General features: G+C 38.5%; 1 protein-coding gene across 4 annotated transcripts in view; it reads left to right on the forward strand.

The window, feature by feature from the left end:
- MCF2L2 (MCF.2 cell line derived transforming sequence-like 2) overlaps positions 1 to 24,744 on the forward strand; it is a 259,746-nt gene that overhangs the window by 73,716 nt on the left and 161,286 nt on the right. For 3 of the 4 annotated variants that reach the window (XM_005201629.5, XM_005201631.5, XM_005201630.5), the window contains exons 4-7: positions 13,144 to 13,234; positions 15,476 to 15,595; positions 23,013 to 23,129; positions 24,464 to 24,613. In XM_005201629.5, the coding sequence (XP_005201686.2) occupies positions 13,144 to 13,234; positions 15,476 to 15,595; positions 23,013 to 23,129; positions 24,464 to 24,613 (478 nt within the window). The remainder of the gene's footprint in view (positions 1 to 13,143; positions 13,235 to 15,475; positions 15,596 to 23,012; positions 23,130 to 24,463; positions 24,614 to 24,744) is intronic. The other variant, XM_024995375.2, reaches the window with a different exon arrangement.

Consider the following 24,744-nt stretch of genomic DNA (forward strand, 5'->3'; position numbering starts at 1 on the left):
AAAATCAAGAGGCTACTGTTTAGGCCTAATTTACCTTTTCTGCTCTGTGCTCTTGTATAATTTCTTGTAAACTTGGTATTTTCCTTTCCTAGAATGCAGTTTGTCTCTTGAGAAAGAGTAGCTGACCAGTTATTCCCCTTTTCTTCTTCCTGGCATTTGGTCATACTAGCTACCGCCCCACCCCATGTTCCTTTCGACATAAAACAGAGACAATGAGTAAGGAGGCCTGAAAGGAGAATTTGACCTGAACTTTGTTTCCCAGTTGCCATTTCAGGTTCCAAAGAATGAAACCACTCTTGTTCCTTTTTATGATTCCTGTTATCACAGTTTGCATCTTCCTAAATGTTACAATGGTTACCAGACACTAGAACTTTTCCCAGGTTGCACAATGGTTTATAGGCAGGTGGCCTGACATACAACAAGGAGTGTATGCACAGTTGATGCACTAGAAGAGGAGAAAGACAGGATGCTCAGGGCAGGAAAAGGAGAGCTCTGTGCCTGAAATTCATAAGGATCTCTCATTGTGGTCAGGTTGGGTGAGTGCTGAAAGGCTTCCCACAGCTCATTTTTTATCAGATCTTTGCTGAGTGCCATCAGTGTGTAGAGAAGTATGTTAGGTACCATAAAGGACCACAAGACCATACAACAATATCTTGAATCTCACATGACTCTGTTATGGTATTTTGTGAAATATGTGAAGAAAATGCTATAAGAGCTCAGAAAAGAAAAGAAGCACTTCAGACAGGAAAAAACAAGGAAAGCTTCAGGAGTGAAGTCACCTTGAAGGATGGATGAGATTTCCACATATAAATCAGAGGGACATTTCAGAGAGAGAGAACAAGATGGTGTTTAAGAACTTTGGACACAGCTCAAACCTGGATTGAAATCCAGATTCTATGATCGCTAGCTGTGTGATCTGGGGCAAGTGACTTGGCTTCTATTTTCAACCCCCCTGGATTTTGAAGTTTTAAATAGAGCTTGTTTAGGGAATTACAGACTATCGAGGTTATCCATAACAGGGTGAGGATCCTTTTCAGATAGTAGTGAGAAATGAGATCTGGATAGACAGTTAGGAACAGACTGGGCAAGGTGTTTTCCACCAAGTTAAGAAGTTTAGGCACAGTGAGCAAGACGGGGCCATTGGACATTCTGAGCAAGAAAAAATGGCAACCAGATGAACGTGGTGGTGGTGTGCAGGATGGGCCAGGAATGGAGGGAGGGAGGAAGGGAGACCAGTTAGGGGATTCTGCCCTGTTGTTGTTCATGTCTGATTCTTTGTGACCCCATGGACTGCAGCACGCTGGGCTTCTCTGTCCTTCACTGTCTCCTGGAGTTTGCTCAAACTCATGGTTATTGAGTTGGTAATGCCATCCAACCATCTCATCCTCTGTCACCCCCTTTTCCTCCTGCCTTCAATCTTTCCCAGCATCAGGGGCTTTTCTAATGAGTTGGCTGTTTGCATCAGGTGACCAAAGTATTGGAGCTTCAGCTTCACCATTAGTCCTTCCAATGAATATTCAGGGTTGATTTCCTTTAGGACTGTCTGGTTTGACCATTTTGCTGTTCGAGGGACTCTCAAGAATCTTCTCTAGCACCACAGCTCAAAAGCATCAATTCTTTGGCACTCAGCCTTCTTTGTGGTCTAGCTCTCACACCCATACATGACTACTGGACTAGGTGTAAAATGAAGAGGGGGTGAGCTGCCTGAGGGCAAGAGGACTAGACAGAAGGGGATGGATGGAAGGAACAGGCACTGGGGACTGGTGGAGGGGGGAAGGAGAGTGAGGAACCAGCCGTGATCTTAGCTTTAGGAATTCTAGTTCACAATCAGATCCTTATGCTTTTACATGTCTAGGCACATGGAATTGAGGTCTCATTTTAAACATGCCTTTAGTGGCTACAGATTGTAGCTAAGTGGTTTGAAAAGGCATTAGTAAAATATTCTGAGGCACAGAAATGGCCAACTTTTTAAAAATTCCAAGTGTTTTTCTAAAAATCATATTTGTATAACTAAGCATACATTTTTATTACCCTGTTCCTCTATTTGGTTTTTCTGCTTTACTCAGTTATGTGCTCATTACTTGAGAGGGATTGGAGAAGTTACTTTTATTAGATAGAAACAAGAGCCATATTTCATAACTGTGAATTTTATGATTATTTACTATTTCTAAAGGTCTTTTTCTATAATGAATCTGTTGAGAAGCCTATTTAAGTTTGAAAAATTCTTCCATGTCCATTTTCCTCCCATAGAGTCTGATTAATAGTCTTTGAGAAGACTCATATCCTCTTTTATGATATGCTGTCTCATAGAATGCTATCTGACATTTCTACTTTGGGAGGAGGGGAGGAGGACAGCATTATTATTTGGCCTGTGAATTCTAAAGAGACTTGCTCCTTTGTATCGAAAGACTGAACGGGATTATAACAATCTCTCAGCTTTAAAAACCAGCCTTATCAGAAAAGTGAGTTTGATCTGGGCTTCTTACTATTATGAAGGCAGTGGAAAAAGCCCCTGATTTTAAGTAGTTTTAAATACTATAACTAGGAAAAGTGCTGCTTTGATTGAGTAGCTAAGGCAAGACGTGTTGTTTCCTGGTCTGGCTGTGGAATTGCTCCCCCAAATCAGGAAAATGGAATCATTCATTTGACTTCTAGGATAGAGCTTCAGAGTGGGGAGTCTTATTGGGTTGTTGTCTTGTACAAGATGGATGAATTTGCTTCAGAACCCTCTGGAAGGATACCTTGAGAGGCCAGACCTTAAGCACACAAGTGAGGCTCAAAATTAGAGCACATCCCATAGACTTATTATGAATAAATGTTTGCTATTGACAAGTAAGTCTTATATGCTAGGAGTATTTGAATGCATTATATTAGAGGATAGGAAAAAAATTTAATATGCCAGATTCCTGTTCTTCTCTATGTAAGAACCAGGGAGTCCGACATTTCTCCCTAGTAGAATGACTTAGTGTGTATAAGACATTTGTTCTTTTGTTTAAGTGATTGTTTTAGAATACTGTGGTATGTTCTGCCTTTTGGTCATCCTGTGAGATAGGGGCTCAATTTCTCTTTCCTGATATTCAGGTTTTTTTAGACATTCAAAACACAGCCTCTTTCTTGAATTTATAGGTTCTAATGGAGAAGGAAATGGCAACCCACTCCAGTACTCTTGCCTAGAAAATTCCATGGATGGAGGAGCCTGGTGGGCTACAGTCCATGGGGTTGCAAAGAGTTGGACACGACTGAGCAACTTCACTTCACTTCACTTCACTTCAATGATTGTAAATATCTGGAGTCTTTTCTTACTCAGTGGTATTATCGATTATAAAAAAGATAATTGCTCTAGCTCTGTGAAAAACGGCCTTGGTATTTTGATAGGGATTGTATTGAATCTGTAGATTGCCTTGGGTAGTTTGGTCACTGTCATGATACTAATTCTTTTAATCCATTAACTTGGTATATCTTTCCATTTGTTTGTATCGTCTTCAACTTCTTTCATCAGGGTCTTGTACCTGTTGATTTCACTACTGTGCATTTACATCTTTCTTTACTCTCAGCCTTTAAGTTCTTCTACCTATATTCTACTTTTCATTACTAGAATTATAATGTATTTTACATATTACTATCAATGTTTTTCTTTGATTAAAGGTTGATCCTAAATAACAGAAATCAGTGGAATGCATTTATATATGTAATATGATTGGATCTCTGGAGTGAGAGATGTAATCCTAAGTCGTTAAACCTGTGTCACTCAAAGGAGAATGCTACAAATGTTATGGTAAAATAGGTTCTCTTTTCTCATACTCCATGGGTTGCTCAAAATCATGCCACAGTTTAATTTATTTCAGACTTGGACAATGACTTTTTATGTACCTTTTCCTCTAGCATTTTTAATTGCCTTTCTTTTTTTTTCTTGTTTATAGCATGGCATGTATCTTTATTATATTATTAACATCTTATAGATTCTTTATCATAGAATTTGTCTAGTGCATACATTTTCTTCTTGGAGATATTCTTTTGAGCCTCTCTGAGCTATTCATAATATAGGCTAGTTGCTGTGTAAACCTGCTATAAGTTGTCAACCTGGGATTGTTTTTTTATCTCGGGAAGGTCATTCTTCATTTTGGGATTTCATGTTCATTTAAAAACTTTCAAGTTATTTCCTTTTTTAGTAAGTGTGTATGGTAAGTGAGTTTTATATCTTGAATGTCAGAAAATGGCTCATTTTGATCTCACAGCTGATTGGCAATCTATCTGAGCATGCAGTTTTTTTCTTTTTTTTTGTAAAATAACATTGATCCATTGATTTTTAGTATTCAGTATTACTGATAACAAAGTTGATCCTTGTCACAGGATCTGACTGTCACCCCTTCATAAGTCAGCTGCTTGTCTCTCTGCATAAGAAGCTTTGGGGCTTTTTTCTTTATGTTTTGCAGGTTTGAAATTTCAAAGATTTTCTTTCATACTGCTGTGTCTTTGAATGGAATTTTCAAGTCTCTCTTAGGCTTAGAATTTTTTTCCTGTTATCTCTGCTTATTTCTTTCCTACAGCTCTGCTTCTGAAACTCAAATTAGAGGGACAATGCATCTTCTGAGTTTCTCTTCTGTGTCTTTAATTTTTCTCTTGTATTTTTCATCTCTTTATCACTTTACATTTTAATATATGTATATATTCTATATATATATATAAGTATGTGAAAAGTAAAAGTCGCTCAGTTGTGTCCGACTCTTTGCGACTCCATGGACTGTAACCCACCAGGCTCCTCTGTCCATGGAATTCTCCAGGCAGGAATACTGGAATAGGTTACCATTTCCTTCTCCAGGGGCTCTTTCCAACCCAGGATTCAAACCCACCTCTCCTGCATTGGCAGGCAGATTTTTTACCACTGAGCCGACCTGGAAGCCCTAAGAAGTGTTAAGTATGTTTAATATTTGCTAGGATTAATTCCCCCTGCCTTACTGGGTCCTTAAGCTTTATTTACTTTTTTCATGTTTTTCTACTGTTCTTTCTTGTTTTCTATCTATTTGTATACCTCCATTTTTAGAAAAAGAAAAAAGAAAGGAAACTCTTTGGCCTTTTCCTTGAGACTATTAACTTTATAAATTTACTCAGGAACAAGTCACATATTTATGGTGTTAAAATCATCCTATCAAGAAGAAGAAAAGTCTTTCTTTTTGTTAAAGTCCACTTTTGTGTCTTTTGGCAGTGTTTGAAATTTTCCTGACATAGTTTTTATATTATTAAGTTTATTCCTAATTATTTTATGTTTGTTGCTAGTAGCTCTACTATTAACTGGTCATTTTATTTTGCTATTGAATTAGGTATAGGTATCAATGTCATATTTGCTTCATAAATGGCATTTTGAAGTTCTCTTTCAGTTTTTAGGCTCAGAAACTATTCTTGTGGGATTAGGACTTTATAGCCATTGACGATTTGAATTCCCCTGTGAAATTCCCCTGTGAATTTGGGCCTTGATAACTGTCTCTGTTTCCTCTATGGACTTGAGTTTGTTTAAACTTTATATTTTTAATGAGGTCAATTTTGGTAAACTGTATTTTCCCAGGAAATAACCTATTTTTGTCTTGGTTTTCAAGTTTATCTAAATAGAGGTATGCAAAGTAATTTCTAAAACAAATTTTCTTGGGTTTCAGTGCTTATTTTTCTGTTTGCTATTTCTTAGTGTGTATACCTGTGCTTTGTCCATTTCCCCCCTCCTTGATTAAGTAAGCTAGTGTCTTAGTTTGTTAATTAAAAAAAATGGGATTCTGATTTTTTAATCAGATCTGTTGGCTTTTCTGTCTTCTACTTTATTCATTCTGCTTTATCTTTAATATTTTCTTCCTTGTGATTTCTTCTGGCTTGCTTTATTTTTTTTCATTTGAATTGAAAACAACCCCCAGAGTTCATAGTTTATATTAGGATTCAGTCTTGGTTTTATACATACTTAGGATTTGGACAAATACATGATGACCTATTGAAAAAGGAAATGGCAACCCATTCCAGTACTCTTGCCTGGAGAATCCCATGGACAGAGGAGTCTGGTGGGCTACAGTCCATGGGGTCACAAAGAGTCGGACACGACTGAGCAACTAACACACACACACACACACACACACACACACAATGACCTATATCCACCATTATCGCGTCATACAGATTGGTTTCACTGATCTAAAAGCCCTCTGTGCTACACCTATTATTCATCTGTCCTATACTCCCACCCCTCAACCCCTAGCAACTATTTAATTTTACCATCTCCATAGTTTTGCATTGTGCAGAATGTTATATAGTTGTAATCATACAATATGTAACCTTTTCAGATTGGCTTTTTTCCTTTAGTAATATGCATTTGTTTCCTTCATGTCTTCCCATGACTTGATAGCTCATTTATTTTGAATAATAGTTTACTGTCTGGATATACTACAATTTATCCATTCACCTTCTGAAGGATATCTTGTTTCCTTCCAAGTTTGGACAATTATGAATAAAGCTTCTATTAATGGGCTTCCCTGGTGGCTCAGATGGTAGGACTATGGACTGAGGAAATGGACAAAGCACAGGTATACAAACTAAGAAATAGAAAACAGAAAAATAAGCACTGAAACCCAAGAAAATTTAAGTTTTAGAAATTACTTTGCATACCTCTATTTAGATAAACTTGAAAACCAAGATAAAAATAGGTTATTTCCTGGGAAAATACAGTTTACCAAAATTGACCTCATTAAAAATATAAAGTTTAAACAGACTAAAGTCCATAGAGGAAACAGAAACAGAGACTAGCTTACTGCCTGCAATGTGGGAGACCTGGGTTCGATCCCTGGATTGGGAAGATCCCTGGAGATGGAAATGGCAACCCACTCCAGTACTCTTGCCTGGAAAATTCCATGGACAGAGGAGCCTGGTAGGCTATAGCCCATGGGGTCACAAAGAGTCAGACACAACTGATTGACCTCACTTTCTTTCTTTTCTATTAATGTAAACATCCATGTATGAGTTATTATGTGGACATAGTGTTCAACTCACTTAGGTAAATACCATGTAGTTACACGTGCTGAATCACATGATATGAGTATGCTTAGTTTTGTAAGAAACTGCCAGACTGTATTTCAAAGTGGCTGTACCATTTTGAATACCCACCAGAAATGAGTAAGAGTTCACAATGTGAGGATGTGAGTATTCCTCCACATCCTTGCCAAAATTTAGTATTGTCAGTGTTTAGGATTTTGGCCGTTATAATGGATGTATAGTGGAATGTTATTGTTTTAATTTGCAGTTTCCTAATGAAACTCTCCAAACATCTTTTCATATGCTCATTTTCCATCTGCATATATTCTTTTGTTCAATATCTGTTTTGGTTTTTTGCCCAGTTTTTAATTGGGTTGTTTGTTTTCTTATTGTATAATGGTTCTTTATCAGATATATCTTTTGTAAATATTTTCTTCCAGTTTGTGGCCTGTCTTCTTATTCTCTTAAAGCTAAAAAGTTTTGATTCATATTTTCCCCCCTTTATATTAGCTTTTTATATAGGAATGTTGCTTGCATCTTTGCAATTAATAAACAAGTTTGGTGGTTTAGGGTAGTTTATAAGATTCCTAGTTAAGAACACCATGTTATATATAGTTTCTAAATATAGTTTCTTTTATTAATAAACTTAAAACACTTTTTTTGTTAAGGAAAAGTGTGTGTATCCTAAATTTATTTTTTTGTCATGTAGGATGCTAAATTTTACCTCTTGCTTCTTTTTGCCTTTATCACAGTCACCACCTCTCTTTTCATTTCTTTTTCTCTCCCAGAGCTTTGTCTTTCCAACCCTGTTTCTTTGAGTCCTTCTCTAGTCCGGGCCCTGGACTCTAGTCCTGTACCAGGACTCTGTTTTCAGTATTTTTGCACTTAGGGTGTACTTTTCTGGAAAAATTTTTTATTTCAATTACCTCTTCTCTTGACTCTCCGTATGTGTTAATCAGAGTTCCTCAAAGAAATAGAACAAAGGATATCTGCATACATATTATGGTTAATTTAGTGTGTTAACTTGACTGGGCTAAGGGATGCCCATTCAGCTGGCAAAAAATTATTTTCAGATGTGTCTATGAGGATATTTCTATAAGAGATTAACATTTGAATTTATAACATGAGTAGAGTAGATTGCCCTCCCCAGTGTGAGTGGGCATCACCCAGTCCATTCAGTGCCTGAACAGAACAAAAAGGCAAAGTAAGGATGAATTCTCTCTCTACTTGAGCTTGGACATCATCTTCTCTTGTCCCTGGACATCAGTGCTCCTGGATTTTGTGCTTTCAGACTCAGATCAGGCTTTAAATCATCAGCTCCTCCATTCCATGGCCTTGGACTTGGATTGAGTTATACCACCAGTGTTTCTGGTTCTTTAGCTTGCAGATGACAGATCAAGGAACTTTTTGGTCACTATAACTACCTGAGCCAATTCTGTAATAAATCTCTTTATAAATATATATGTGTGTGTGTATATATATACTATATATATATTATTGGTTACATTTCTCTAGGAACCCTGATATGTAGATGTAGGTATTTATTATAAGGCACTGGCTTATACAATTATGGAGGCTCAGAAGGAGACCCAAGAAGGCCAGTGGTATAGTTTGAAGGCCTAAAAATCAGAGAGCCAGTTTTGTAGATTCTAGTCTGAGCTTGAAGGCCTGAGAGTCAGAATCACCGAAGGCAGAAGATCAGTGTCCCAGCTCAACAGTCAGATTGAGAGAGAGCATGAATCCTATCGTCCTTCAAATTTTTGTTCTATTCAGGTCCTCAGTGGGTTGAATGATGCCCACCCATGTTGGGGAGGGTATTTTGGACAAACCAGGATGGTTGATTACTCTACATTTGACTCAGTCTTATGGCAATGTAGTAAATTTCAGTTAGCTAAATATTTTCTATACCTAGGGATAGTGGAGGAGAGAAGAGCCTGGGGTGTTTTCTGCTTCAGTCCATGAAGTCGCAAAGAGCTGGACACAACTTAGCAAATGAATAATAAATACCAAGCTTAATGAAAAAGGCAATAGAAAATAAATTAATATTAGAGCTTAATTAGGAAACTATGTGCTATATCAACCACAAAACTGATCTGGTATTTTGGGGTCAGAATGCATTTACCTCAGTCTCTTACACTCATGTATTGGGTTGGCCAAAGAGTTCTTTTGGGCTTCTGTAAGATGTTAGGGAAACACCCAAATGAACTTTTTGGTCAACCCAATATTATACTTAATCATATGCACAATTTTGACACATCAAAAATTCAATTATATTTTTTACAGAAATTACTAAGACTAGAAATGAAGGAATATAGTATCAAAATATTTTCTATACCAAGAAAATATTTTGTGACTTGAGTGTTGCTCTTGAATTCAGAAAATTTGAATCTTAACTCTGCATATAATGTATGACTTTGGATAAGTTATTATAATTTTAACCATCTTGAGGATTAGTTTCCTCGTTTATAAAGTGGAAATATTATCATCAACCTGACTGTGAGGGTGGTTGTGAGGATTATATTAAATAGTATTTATGCAGCTAACTAAGATCATAGGATCTTAGTGTTAACAAGAACAATAGGGATTAAAACAGCCAAGTGTTACCTAAAGAAATACATGGTCTAGAAACCCCATTTCTTGTGCATTTGGTTTAGTTGAGGTTTTGATTCTTTTGTTGAACCAGATGGAGTAGAAAAATAATCCCTTCAGTAGCTGATACAATTTTCATGTTGTTTAGAATGTATTCTTTATGCGAAGGAGTATATTCAAAACTATTGTCATGATTCATTAACTCTTATTTCTGAACTATGGCCTGTACACAATTGTGTCAGAAGATACTGTTCTTTATCTTCCCAGCAGATCCCACCCTCTTTACACAAGATGCTCTGGTCTTGGGCTTTGGTGTGCAGGGAACTGAGGAGCATTTACCCTCAACCGGCTGGGGAAGCCACGGGGAGGGTAGGCGGGGAGCTGTTTATTTTATAGATCAAAGAACGTCCTGTGTTTATGCCCACCCATGTATTTACTGAGCCTCTCCCAGTTCCACCTCCCTTAAAGAAGTGGTTGAAGCTCCACTTCAACCCTTGGAGCATTAAATTGAATAATTTTTTATTTTAAAGGAAAAAGAAAAGACATAGGAAACACTAGTAACAGCAAAATATACAAAATAAAACTGCCAGAAGATATAAGCAGATTTGTTATAAGAAAAAACTGAAGGGGCGCCATGGGATGGGGTTAAGAGCATAAGCACTGCTCTCAGAGAGCTCTGACTTTGAAATCCAGTTTTGCTGGTGTGATGTCAGGCAAGTTATTTTATTTCTATCAGCCTTTGTTTCCTCATCTGTAAAATGGAGATAATAATATCTATTTCATAAGATGAAGTGAGATAAAACATAAAGATGCCTGACAACTGATAGGAATTCAAGATACACGTAGCTGTTATTGTTTAAGATTATTGTTGTTATTAATGTTATTAATTTGTTAATAACAAATTATTGTTATTTGTTTTTGCTGTACTACAGAATGGTTTTAGTCATTGTTGTATGCCCTTTGATCAGTGCCTGATACCTATTGTGCACTTGCTACGTTTGGTCTTTTTTTAAAAGTTATATAATATTTTTCCTTTTTCACAACTTGAATTTATTTAATTCCTTGGGTTTTTAAGCTAAGTTATAATTTGTATAAAGTATACATATGTCAACTGTATAGCTTGATGAATACATACCTGTCTATATACTATGTAACAACTGGGAAGGTTTCCTCCTGAAAAGAAGGTTTCTTTTCTATCAATATCTGCATTCCTACCCCTTTCTCTTCCCCAAGTTGACTAGGAAATTTAAAAAATATTTGGAAGCCAAGAAACCACCTCTAAACAATCCATAAACTAAAGAAGAAATCATAAAGGAAACTAGAAAGCATTTTTAACTGAACAATAATGAAAAGAGTATATCAACATTTATGTGATGTAGCTAAAGCAGTGTTTCAGTTCAGTTCAGTCGCTCAGTTGTGTCCGACTCTTTGCGATCCCATGGACTGCATCATGCCAGGCTTCCCTGTCTATTACCAATTCCGGGAGCTTACTCAAACTCATGTCCATTGAGTCGGTGATGCCATCCAACCATCTCATCCTCTGTCGTCCCATTTTCCTCCATCCTTCAGTCTTTCCGGATCTTTCAGCATCAGGATCTTTCCCAATGAGTCAGTTCTTCTCATCAGGTGGCCAAAGTATTGGAGCTTCAGCTTCAACATCAGTTCTTCCAATAAATATTCAAGACTGCTTTCCTTTAGGATTGACTGGTTTCATCTCCTTGCAGTCCAAGGGACTTTCAAGAGTCTTCTCCAACACCACAGTTCAAAAGCATCAATTCTTCTGTGCTCAGCTTTCTTTATGGTCCAACTCTCACAAAGCAGTGTTTAAGTGGGAGTTATAGCTTTAAATGGCTACCTGGTGTCTCCGTGGTAAAGAATTCACCTACCAATGCAGGAGATATGGGTTAAATCCCTGGGTCAGGAAGATTCCCCGCGGAAGGAAATGGCAACCCACTCCAGTATTCTTACCTGGAAAATCCCATGAACAGAGGAGCCTGGCTGGCCATAGCCCAGGGAGTCACAAGGAGTCAGACATGAGTGAGCTACTGAACGCACACACGTAGCTTTAAGTACTTATAATAATCGAGAAGAAATGTTTAAAATCAGTGATATAATTTTCTACCTTAAGAAGTTAAAATACACTGGCAATTAAATCCAAAGAAAAGAAAAGGAAGGAGATTGGAAAGAAAGAAAGAAAAAGAAAGGAAGGAAGGAAGGAAGAGGGAGGGAGTTGAAAATAAAACAAAATAATAGAGTTCCAATGTAATTCCATAGTGATCAGAAGTACAACCTGTATGACTGAAATTCTTTAAAATTTGTTGAATTTTTCTTTGTGGCCTGGGATAATGGATAATGGACTATTTGATGAATGTCCTATGTACATTTGAAAAGAACAGATGCTGAATTCTTCAAAGTCAAATCTATATCCCTGGTGATTTTTTGGCTATTTGTATGATCTTAAAGTGTCTCTCCAAAGATTCTCACTTTCTGAGTTGAAAATTTTACATATACACACACATACATACACACAAATATATAAATTCATGTTTCAAATTTCAGCATTCTGGTTTCAAAATTTATGCTCGTAACTACTTCATGATTGGTAGTGTTCAGGCTTCCCTGGTGGCTCAGCTGGTAAAAAATCTGCCTGCAATACAGGAGACCTGAGTTTGATCCCTGGGTTGCGAAGATCCCCTGGAGAAGGGAAAGGCTGCCCACTCTAGTATTCTGGCCTGGAGAATTCCATGCACTGTATAGTTCATGGGGTTGCAGAGCTGGACACGACTGAGTGACTTTCACTTTCACTTTCTCATCTTACAGACAAGGGAATAGGGTTAGAGAGGTTAGGTGATTGCCCCAAGTCTCAGTGCTAGTCAAGTGGCAGCACTAGGATTTGAACCAGGTTCCAAAGCTCCTGCTCTTTCCTCCCAGTTTCCTCCCAAAGAGAGAGAAGAAAAATGTTTTCCTTTTTAGGACTTCAGTCTTTAAAAATTTTGTGAGAATTTTGTCGTGACTTCAGAGGGGACCAAACAGCTTTTTTTGTTCTTAATGAAGTTGATATCTCCTTGTACTTATGGTTTTGTGGCCATTTATGACCAGGTGCTGGAAAGGAGCTGTTTTTTCCATTGACGTGTGTTATTTCCGAACATCTGTGGGACTGACTTCTAAGGAAGCATGTTAATAGCTCCATGAGCATCAGTCTTAGGAGTGGAAAGATAGCAGAACTCGACCTCAAGGTCCTCTGTCTACACTGGGACATGTGGTGCTCAACTTACATGGATCCTTCTGCTTGTTGAGGGTTTCATACATTTGCCAGCCAGAAATAGAGCCCTTGAGAGGATTTGAGACATGAAATATTTCTGCTTTGTGAAGGCTGCCAGGTGAGATGAGAGGAAGCCGGTTCCTTTCTTGGGGAAGTCAGACCTGGTCATCCCCTCATGCTCTGCACAGCAAGCCTGGAGTGACACGCAGGCAGTGGAATCACTCTGCTGAGGGAGCCCAACAGAATCTACGTGTTTCACTGTCTCTGATACTGACCACCCTTTTTTGCAGCATGGAGGCTGCCAGCATCGGGTTCGTCATTGTTATCGACAGACGAAGGGACAAGTGGAGCTCCATAAAAGCATCCTTGACACGAATAGCTGTAAATATTTATTTTTATATTTTATTATAAAGATAATTTAAACTATCTATTCAACTATTTTACATCAAAGTCACCAGGAAGTAGCAGTTATTTTATGCCAAGTTTGGGAAAGTCTTTGTAGCAGAGGCTGTTGTGTCACGTTCATATCCTCTATGCTGCCTGAAGGTCACTTGCAGACTATTCCTGAGCATGAGTCTCTCTACCTGATTGACCTTTCTGGTCACTGGAGAGGAGCAGGTAGAGAGAGCTGGGAAGCTAATGCTCCAGGAGTGACTTGTAACTACTGCGCTATGGGCATTAGTGGACAAACACCCCAGCATTTGCACCCCTCAGTGGGGCAGTTCTGAGGTATATTCCACACAGAATTTCAGAAGACCCAGCCCTTCTTACCCATAGCAGTTCCCCTCATTGATACACTGGCTCTCTAGCCATCCTGTCTCACCATCGCCCCATACTCCTAACTGTGTTTACTGGGGTCACCTCTTTAGTAAACTCTTGAGACCCAAACCCTCATTTTAAGGTTTGCTTTGGGGATCACTTAATTTTATGACAGTCTTCATTTTAGTATTCAAATTATTTTTTCACAAATTCAAAAGACACTAGCAAAATCAGACAGTATGTGACATGAGCTTGCTTTTAGCATTAAATTGCACAACCTTGGATTGTTTTCCTTTTCCATCTTATTAGTCTGATTTTTACCCCTATTTATTCCCTTCCGGCAAGTGTATGTATCCTTTCCCTGTAGGGACCTCAGACCAAGGACTCAGCCACGTGAACTCAGCCACAGACAGTTGACAGTGCCCATGACTCTTCAAAAGGTCTGGCCTCTAGAGAGTTCTGGTTTCCCAGGGTTCATAGATAATACTCGAATCATCTAATACTTGAGTCTAATTTGTCCAAGAATTACACTGATCACCTTTATGTGTAAAAGATACCGTAGTGCTGGGATCAAAAATATGACTACCAGTCAGAATCTCTTCATGTGCTTGTTAAAGATACAGATATCTGGACTTTATCCCAGTCCTAATGAGTCAGAATATTCCAGGGTAAAAACCAGGTTATTGTTCAATAAATACTTCAGGAGGTTGTTCTTGAGAACTCCTGAAAGAATGGAAAACCATGAGCAATGGGAAACTTGGATTCCCAGTTTTGCCACTGAGTTGTTAAATGAACCTGTTTTCTCATTACTCAGGCCCTTACCTCAAGATGAGGGCAATGCTTCTTGAGAGCAACTTAGCAATAAGATGCCTTGCTGCTGCTGCTGCTAAGTCGCTTCAGTCGTGTCCGACTCTGTGCGACCCCACAGATGGCAGCCCACCAGGCTCCCCCATCCCTGGGATTCTCCAGGCAAGAATACTGGAGTGGGTTGCCATTTCCTTCTCCAATGCATGAAAGTGAAAAGTGAAAGTGAAGTCGCTCAGTCGTGTCCAACTCTTAGTGACCCCATGGACTGCAGCCTACCAGGCTCCTCCATCCATGGGATTTTCCAGGCAAGAGTACTGGTGTGGGGTGCCATTGCCTTCTCCAAATAAGATGCTTTAAGAACCCTTAAAATACTAAATCTTTGACTCAGTAATTCTTCTAGGAAGCTAGAAGAATGTTCCAAAATGTGTAAAGATTTCATTTTACTGTTATTTATGATAGTAAAAGTATGGAGTCTGAATCATTAACAATAAGGGATTGTTTAAATAAATTGCACACCCATAAAAACATTCCAAGGGATTTTTAATATCAGGAATAAAAGCTCATGGTATGATACTAAGTTAAAAGGCATATTGCAAAATATTTCTACAGTTTGAGTTTATGATAAAGATATTTAAGCCAAGAAAATGACCTAGAAGTAAAGGACAGGGAAACTTGGTGTGCTACAGTTCATGGGGTCACAAAGAGTCAGATATAATGTAGTAACTAGACAACAAAAAAATTAGATTGACATATTAAGAGTGGCTATGAAATCATGGGTGGCTTTCTTATTCTAATGTATACTTTATTATAAATTTCTGAATTTTTCTATAAAGAGTGTAAATTATTTTTTTAATCAGAAAAAAATTGTTGTTTGGTTAATTTGGTTTTTAAGGAGAGGTTTGGATTATATGAGCAGTAAGATCTCTTTCAGCTGTGAAATATATTCTAATTCTTAGGCATCCAGGGTGTCCACTTTAACTTTGTCATCTATAATCTTGGGCAAGAGGAGACTGATTGATGTGACATTTGCACTGACACTTTTTATGATCCTTCCAGGTAGCATTTCCAGGAAACTTGCAGCTCATACTCATTCTTCGTCCATCTCGATTTATCCAGAGAACATTCACTGACATTGGCATTAAGTACTATAGAGATGAATTTAAAATGAAAGTGCCGGTAAGCATGACCTTTTTGTCTTGTCTGCATTTATTTAGGGCATGGGGAGAAGATAGAACATGAGCTTATTTCTAAGGAAGGTAGAGAAAGAGGAGGGCATTCTAGGCAGAGGGAAGTGCATGTGTAAGGACATGGAAGCAGGAAGTACACACTTTATGTGAGGTCCCTGGGGAAGCCCCATTCTTGTTGGAATTACGTATAGGATAATCTTTTGGAAGAAAAGGTAAGGCACATGGAATATGTCTTAAGTGTAAGGACAGAAGGTCTAGATTTAATTCAGTAAGCAATGGGGATCCAGTGAAGGTTTTTGAGTTGGGTAGTGACTTGGGTAAAGGAGTACTGGAATTATATAAATCCAGAGGTATTATGTAAAAGATGGTATCCAAGACTGTACAAAGAGATTGAAAAAGGAAGAGAAATTGTAATAGTATAAATAAAGGAAAATAAGGATCTAAAATATGGGGGTGAAAAATATAGGTAACTGTGAGTAAAAATTAAAACCAACCTTGTGATATGCATACAAGTGAAAGTGAAAGTCACTCAGTCATGTCCGACTCTTTGTGATCCCATGGACTATACAGTCCATGGAATTCTCAAGGCCAGAATACTGGAGTGGATAGCCTTCCCCTTCTCCAGGGGATCTTCCCAACCCAGAGATCAAACCCAGGTCTCCCACATTGCAGCTGGATTCTTTACCAGCTGAGCCACAAGGGAAGCATAAGAATACTGGGGTGGATAGCCTATCCCTTCTCCAGGGGATCTTCCCAACCCAGGAATTGAACCGGGGTCTCCTGCATTGCAGACAGATTCTTTACCAACTGAGCTATCAGGGAAGCCCATGCAAAAAAGGAAAACTAATTAAAATGACAAGATTAAAAATTTTACCTCTAATTTTGGTAGAGATATGGGGCAAACCGTCATTTCAGACTTTGTTGATTGGATTGAAGTTGGTAGTGACTAATATGAAAGACTAATTGACAGTATTTATCAAAAATTAAAATGTATACACTCTCTGACCTACCTGTGAGTTATTCTGCAGATACATCACACAGGTACATAAAACTGTATATATAATGATACTCATTACCAAATTGTGATGGTAAATGGTTGGAAAAAACATAACGCACAACAACAAGGGGCTGGTTAAATAAATTATGGTCTACCCAAGCAATTAAATACTTTACAGCCATCAAAAGTGGTAAGGTGTGGTACAACCATGGTAGAAACAGTTGGCAGTTTCCTGTAAAGTTAAACATACACCTGCCCCATGATCCACCCAAGAGAAATGAAAACATATGCCCAATAATAGATGAATAGATAAAGAAATTGTGGCAAATTAATATAAAAGAAAAACATTATGCAACAGGAATGAAGTACTAAGCATGTAATAATGTGGTTTTATCTCAGAAATATTCTCTTAAAAGAAAGAAGCTAGATATTGTATACCCTGTGGTTCTTTTTCCATAAATTTCAAGAAGTAAAACTAAGCTATGATGATAGAAAATTAAAACAGTGGCTTCTGTTAGTGGTGGAGATAGTGGACACCTGAAGGAGGCCTAAGGGAACTTTTGAGGTAAGTGGTTGGGATGTAGAGCTGGAGGTCTATGGGAAGGGGTGAGAAGAAGACTATTTTTCTATTACTGTAGAGTCTTTCCTATTTGAATTTGTTACCACCTACATGTATTGTCTGTTTAAAATAAACCCCAAAACACCCCGACTTTAATTTAAATTGCTCTGAGAAAATATGTAGCTCTTCTTAGTGAAAACTTAGTGATCACCTCAAACAAGGAATTTTTCTCTTTTCCATTCTTATTTTCCCTCTGTTAATAGGTCCATTTTGTATTAATAACCAAACTTCTTAAAATACTGTCTCCCTATACTTTGATATTAACCAGAATCAAAATGAATTTTCCATTCTATTGTAAATACTTATTTTAAAATATTTGAGTGTTTAAGGGAAATGTGAGCCATGGATTTTTTTATTCTGCTTTCCTGAATTGAGTGACAATTAATATTAGAGAAGGGATGAGTCCTTACAAGAAGTTAATAAACTTGCCATGAGCCTCATAAGCTTTCTTCCCCTTCAGAGATGACAACTAGACAATTGCTTCTTGTAACTCAAAAGGTTTGGACTTTGAACTGAACATTTGACAAACATCATGCATCTTGCCCTGGTGTGTATAAAACACACCTCTGCAAGTGATAATATATTGACAGACACGTTTGTGGCTTATGCCTTGCTTTTCATGTGGTACATTGACACTAAGGAGAGAATGAATGTCTGCTTTGTCTCAATACTGTCTTTAACTGCTTCTATTTGTGATGGTGTATACTGACTCCCTACCAATATGCTGTTCAGTCACCCAGTCGTGTCCAACTCTTTGCGACCCCATGAACTGCAGTACACCAAGTCTCCCTGTCCCTCACCATCTTCTGAAGTTTGCCCAAGTTCATGTCCATCGCATTTGTGATATAATCCAGCCATCTCATCCTCGGATGCCCTCTTCTCCTTCTGCCCTCAACCTTTCCCAGAATCAGGGACTTCTCCAATGAGTCAGTTATTTGTATCAGATGACCAAAATATTGGAGCTTCAGTTTCAGCACAGTCCTTCCAATGACTATTCAGGGTTGATTTCCCTTAAGATTGACTGGTTTGATCTCCTTGTTGTCCAAGGGACTTTCAGGAGTCTTCTCCACATCAAATACTTTTAATTTTACACTAAAATGAACTTTTAAAAAAGCTCTTAGTCACCAAAATATGGACTCATATAGTAGGAATGTATTTCAATGCGAAATGTTTACCTCATAGAGTAGCATTGCACCTTCCATAGGAGACTGAGCTCTTCTCACACTCTGTTGCACTACAGAATTCAGAGTCCTAGCTACCAAGCTCGATGTATTCAAACTTCAGCATATATTTTGCCTTTTCATTTGTTTGTTTCTTCCAGTTTTATTGCGATACAGCTGACATACAGCACTGCATAAGTTTAAAGTGTACAGCATAATGATTTGATTTACATACACCATGAAGTGATTTTTCACAATAAGTTTAGTGAACATCCATCATCTCATATAGATTAAAAAAATTTTTAATAGATTTTTTCTCATGATACGAACTCAGTATTTACTCTCTTAACAATTTTCATATATAACAAATAGCAGTATTAATTATCTTCATCATGTTATATATTACATTACTAGTACTTGTTTCGGAGAAGGCAATAGCACCCCACTCTTAGTACTCTTGCCTAGAAAATCCCATGGATGGAGGAGCCTGGTAGGCTGCTGTCCATGGGGTTGCTAGGAGTCGGACACGACTGAGCGACTTCACTTTCACTTTTCACTTTCATGCATTGGAGAAGGAAATGGCAACCCACTCCAGTGTTCTTGCCCAGAGAATCCCAGGGACGGGGGAGACTGATGGGCTGCTGTCTATGGGGTCGCACAGAGTCGGACACGACTGAAGCGACTTAGCAGCAGCAGCAGCAGCAGCAGCAGCAGTATTTGTTTTACCTTATAACAGGAAATTTGCACCTTTTGACCACCTTCAACTAATTCCCCCTCCCCTCACCCCTGTTTCTGGTAACCACAATTTTGTCTTTTTCTATGGATTTGCTTATTTGTTTTTGAAGTGTAATTGATCTACAACACTGCTAGTTCCTGTTACATAACAGAGTGATTTCATATTTCTATGCATTTCAAACTGATCATCATGATGATAAGTCTAGTTAGGTCACCATACAAAGATATTACATAGTATTTGATTGTATTCCCCACACTGTACATTTCATATCCATAACTCATTTATTTTGCAACTGGAAGTTTGTATCGCTTAACCTCCCTCACCTATTTCTTTCTTCTCCCACCTGCCTCCCCTCTGGCAACCACCTGTTTGTTCTCTGTTTCTATGACTGTTTCTGTGTTGTTAATGTTTGCACATTTGTTTAGATTCCACATGTAAGTGAAATCATACAATATATTCCATTCCTGTTTTACTTAGCATAATACCTCCTAGGTCCATCTGTGTTGTCACAAGTGGCAAGATTTTATTCTTTCTATGGCTGAGTAATATTCTATTGTATGAATATGCTACATATTCTTTATCTATTCATCTATTGATAGATATTTCAGTTGCATACATATTTTGGCTATTGTAAATAATGCCACAGTGAATATAGGGGTACATATATCTTTTCTGATTAGTGTTTTGGTTTTCTTCAAATAAATATCCAGGAGTGAAATTGCTAGACCTATTTTGCCTTTTAAATGACAGTTTAAGCTGCTTTGTTATTGGTTTGTCTTCTTTACTTTGTTTTTAAAATATGGTTGCAATATTAGTACTTTACCTTACAGCTCTCTGGCCCATCTTACTGTGGCATCTCCCTGCTTATTTCTAGTTAGGTAATAGTTATATTTTCACAGGTTGAAGGAAAAAGGAGTTCATTTTGCATGACTCAAAAAAATCAAGTGGACCAGAGTTGTAATTACAATTAAGTCACTGAGCCTTGCTGTACCTTTACTTGAGGAGAGGGGTGCTTTGATATGGCAAGTGGTTTCTAAGTGCCTGTTGCTGGCACTTGTCTATCTTGGAACAGCTGTATTCATGGCTGCCTCACAAAATTATGTGAAGTGGCCCAGGCAGTCTTGCAAAAATCCCTAAAGAGGCTATGGACATGCAAATTTGTTTCTTAAAATGAACTTTGCAACAGAGTACAGGAAATTCTCCTTTCAAAATTAAATATCATAGTTCTCTTTGAAAGCAACTTAAACAACAGTTTAAGAAACTATAGATAAGAACATAAACGTATACTGAAATTGAAAAAATATGACATTCTTCATGTAAAACAGCTGTTCTAAGAATGTACATGTTGGAAATGGTATGTCAGTACCAGCCACAGGAGGAAATGAGAAGGAGGCTTTGAAGGAAGAAGTTTCTTAAACTCAAAGGTCCCAAAGGTGGTTGGAGAGTCATCAGATGCCTTTCAGGGCCACAGAGAAGCACCAAGTTTTGACCAGGGTGCAGAGCAGAGGGGAAGGGAAAGTGTAGACCAGAGCCTTTACTGGGGTTTCCATGGGAAAGGCAAGGCAGGGCAGGGTAACCAGTTTAGGATTGACTGGTTGAAATAGTTCCAGCAGGCTTTGGGGCAAGTGAATCTCTAGTTGCCTGTTACTTGGCCCTGGGATGATATTTTTTTTACTTTTTCATTTCATTTTATTATTATCACAATTGTCTGCACTGGGTCATCATTGTTACACATGGGCTTTCTCTAGTTGTGGTGAGCAAGGGCTGTTCTCTAGCTGTGATGTGCAGGCTTCCTATTGTGTTGGCTTCTCTTGTTGCACAGCACAGGCTCTAGGGTGCATGAACGTCAGTAGTTGTAGCGCACGGCTTAGTAGTTGTAGCTCAAGAGCTGTAGAGCATGAGCTCAGTGGTTGAGGTGCACAGGTTTAGTTGCTCTGCAGCATGTGGAATCTTCCCGGATCAGGGATTGAACCCATGTCCCCTGCGTTAGCAGGTGATTTCTTTACCACTGGACCAGCAGGGAAGTCCCCTAGGATGATTTAGGGCAGCAGAAAGGTTGACTTGCTGTATAAGAGTTATTTAAGAAAGTAGTTGGGGGACACTGGCTTGGAATTGGTTTTCATATGATAGATGTGCTCCCTCCAGTCCTTTTTTTTAATCTCTAAAAATTAATTAGCCTCTCCCCAGTCAGTGAGACCATAAATGCCAGAACATCAAGAATACAGAAAATAAGTTAATTTAGTTAATATAATTGACCCTGTGAAGAAAGGATGCCAAATAGACAAATTCAGAATCTAAGAAAACACAGAATAACTATTTTAAGGCCAAGTTTACATACTCAGTGTGTTCTATGAGTTTGATGAGTGAAATTATTCTGCTTCCCCTCTTTTGTAGAATTTAAAATGTTTTTCCTTCTTAACCCATTAAAGATTCAAAGAGAAAAAAAGTTTCATAGTGAAACTGTTTCTCCATTTTTTTTATTTGCATGCAGTAAAATTTACTCTTTTTGATGTTGAGTTGAATGTTGTTGTTCAGTTGTGTCTGACTCTTTGTGACCCCATGGACTGCAGCATGCCAGGCTTCCCTGTCCATCACCAACTCCCAGAGTTTGCTCAAACTCATGTCCATTGAGTCAGTGATGCCATCCAATTATCTTAGCCTCTGTCACCCCCTTCTCCTCTTGCCCTCCATCTTTCCCAGCATCAGTTGTATGAGTTTTGACAAACGCATGGTGTTATTTAACCAAAACCACAGTAAAGAAACACACTGGTTTCATCACCCTCCAAAATCTCCTGATGTTGTCCCTTTGTACTCAGCTCTAACCCCAGCAGCCACTGATCTGTTCTCCATCCCTAGAATTTTGCCTTTCCCTGAGGGTGCCTTTTGAGTCTGACTTCTTTCACTTAGCATGAAACATTTGGGCTTTCACTTAGCATAAAACAGTCTGACTTTTTTCACTTAGCATAAAACAACATCCATGTTGTTTCATTCTAAAGTAGATTTATCACTTGACTAATACTATATAATATTAGGGAAAAAAGCATATATTCTCATGTCCTCTGACCAAGAATCTGTTCTAAGAATGTATATGTTGGATATGACATGGTAAAGTTAGTACTGCCACCAGAGGAAAAGAGGGCAAGGCTTTGAAGGAAGAAGTTTATTATACTCACAGGTCAAGACAATCAATGACTGAAGAAATATAAGTCATTAGTTAAAGGCTACAGTAGGGTGTTCCAGAGATGGGAGTCAGTAGTGGGTGTGATATGGTCCTTGGGACAGAGCTGGGACCATGCCCTTTGCAGAAACACTGCAGAGGAGGAAAAAGGGACAGTTTGGAGTGTGTCATCCTTCTGTAGATGTCTGGGCATTCATTCAGCAGGAGGCTCACTAATTTATGAAAACCCACTCCCTATCACCTCCAAACTTCCTCCACACAAGATTAGTTGGGGGCATATCACCATTCTTCATAGAAGGGGTATCAGTGTAGTGAATCTTCTCAATCTATACTCTTCAATGGGTCCTGTTGTTATAATTTTATCTTCATATTTACCAGTCCACCCTTTATTGGAATATTCATTGCAGATTTTTAGGTCTCAGTACAGCATTTGCTTTTGGTGGCTGAAGGGTGTATCTTAACCTGGAAACTTTTAACAAAAATTTAGCTAAACAAGACCTGACTTATAGGTAGCTTAGAACTGAGCTCATCATTTTGTTGTAGGCTGTTCAACACTCCTATTCCTCCCTCAAAGTGGGGAAATGGAAAGAGATTTTCAGATGTTTCTCTACTGGATATAAATGCCTAATCAGGCCAAGTTGAAGTACTATTTAGTAGAATCTTGATGAGCTACTTAATTATCTCTGAGGACTGTATTAAGTTTTTTTCTGTTATAGATTGTCATGTTAAACTCCGTTTCTGACCTTCATGACTACATTGACAAAAGCCAATTGACAGCAGACTTAGGGGGAACTTTGGAATATCGCCACAGTCAGTGGATAAATCATCGAACCGTGAGTACCAACTTACATGCCCTTCTCAGTGTCCCTCCTGGTGTTTTAGAGACAGGGACTTAAAGATCAACTGTTGGACAGTCATTGCCCATGACTACCTAACATCGAGAAGGTTGGGTTTTCTAAGTGACAGGCTGAGGGAGAGAAAGGGTGGAAGGATAAAAGCTAGGGCCTCTCCTGCTGATTACTTTGATCTTGCCTCATTTTCTGATATAGTGGTCTCAGGGGACTTGATTTAGAGTATACCCAGGGAGTTTGCAAAATACCAATACTCTGCTATACCTCAAGGAATTTAATATACTTGATCTGGGATGACTGTCAGGCATTAGTGGGCTACAAGCTCCCCAGATAATTCTAGTGTACAGACGGATTCAAACCTGCCAAGTCAGAAGAAGCAGCATCTAAGTGTAGACACCGCTGCGTATTGTCTGAGCTCAGGTGAGGTACTAAACCTCTCTAAGTTTGTTTGCTCCTCTGTTAAAATGGGACTAACACAATGGGTTCTCAGCTGAAGGCGATGCTGCCTGCAGAGGACATTTGTCAATGTTTTTAGGCAGACATTTTTTATAATCATAACTTGGGGAGAAGGATGTTAACTGGCATATCCTGGGTAGAGGCCAAGGATGCTGCAAAACATCATATAATGCCCTAGACAGGTCCTCACAATAAAGAATTATTTCACAGATAAAGGAACAGATCTTCAGAGTGAAGAGGTAATTTATCTAAGGTCATAGGGTCAAGTTGTGGCAGAGCCAAGACTAAGATCAAACTTCTTTGAGTCACCCTATGAGGGTCAGTTCCTTTGCACCTTTTCCACTTAGTGATTATTCACTAATCAGATGCATGGAATCAAGTTATTTTGTTAATAGAACTCACCACAGGAAACCTCTGGCTTTTCCCTATTTCTAGGATGACATTTCCAGGCCTTACACCTGATTGTTTTAGTTCTTACTGTTACATTTGTAAGTTACTCATCTGTGCCCAAGATCCTTTCAAATTTGCCATTCCTTTTGATCAAAAAAAAAAAAAAAAACCAAAAACTCCTGAAAAGTAAAAAGACAAAAAACAGATTGACTGGATCCTGCCTTCTTTCCTTCCTTACTGCCCTAGTAATATGATCTTGGCCAGTTGATTTGACCTGTTAGAACTTTAGTTCTCTCTTCTATAAAATGGAGATAAAATGCCTGCCACTCTAGATTACTGAGGTGCTAGACAAATGTAGAGCACAAAGTTCAATGCATGGCCTACTGTGTATACTCAGGAAATACCTCTGTCCTGTTAAGGCAGTATATTGGTGAAAACATTCACATTATTATGATTGTCTGACCTTCCAGGCCATTGAAAACTTTGCTCTAGCATTGAAGACCACTGCCCAGATGCTTCAGACTTTTGGGGCCTGCCTGGCTACAACAGAGCTGCCCAGAAGCATCCCTTCCACTGAAGACCTTCTCATGTCCCACATGAGGCAGTGGAACAAGTTGCAGGTGAGTGGTCAGTGATCTCTCAGAGGCCAGCCTCTGTGCTGGCAGATGGTCAGCTTCTTGGAGAGTTCTGGGAGCAAAATTAAAAGTTAAGCCCTCTTCTCCAGTAACTTGGCAGCCACTAACCATCTTTA

Source organism: Bos taurus, chromosome 1 (genome assembly GCF_002263795.3).
Source record: "Bos taurus isolate L1 Dominette 01449 registration number 42190680 breed Hereford chromosome 1, ARS-UCD2.0, whole genome shotgun sequence".
Lineage (NCBI taxonomy): Eukaryota > Metazoa > Chordata > Mammalia > Artiodactyla > Bovidae > Bos > Bos taurus.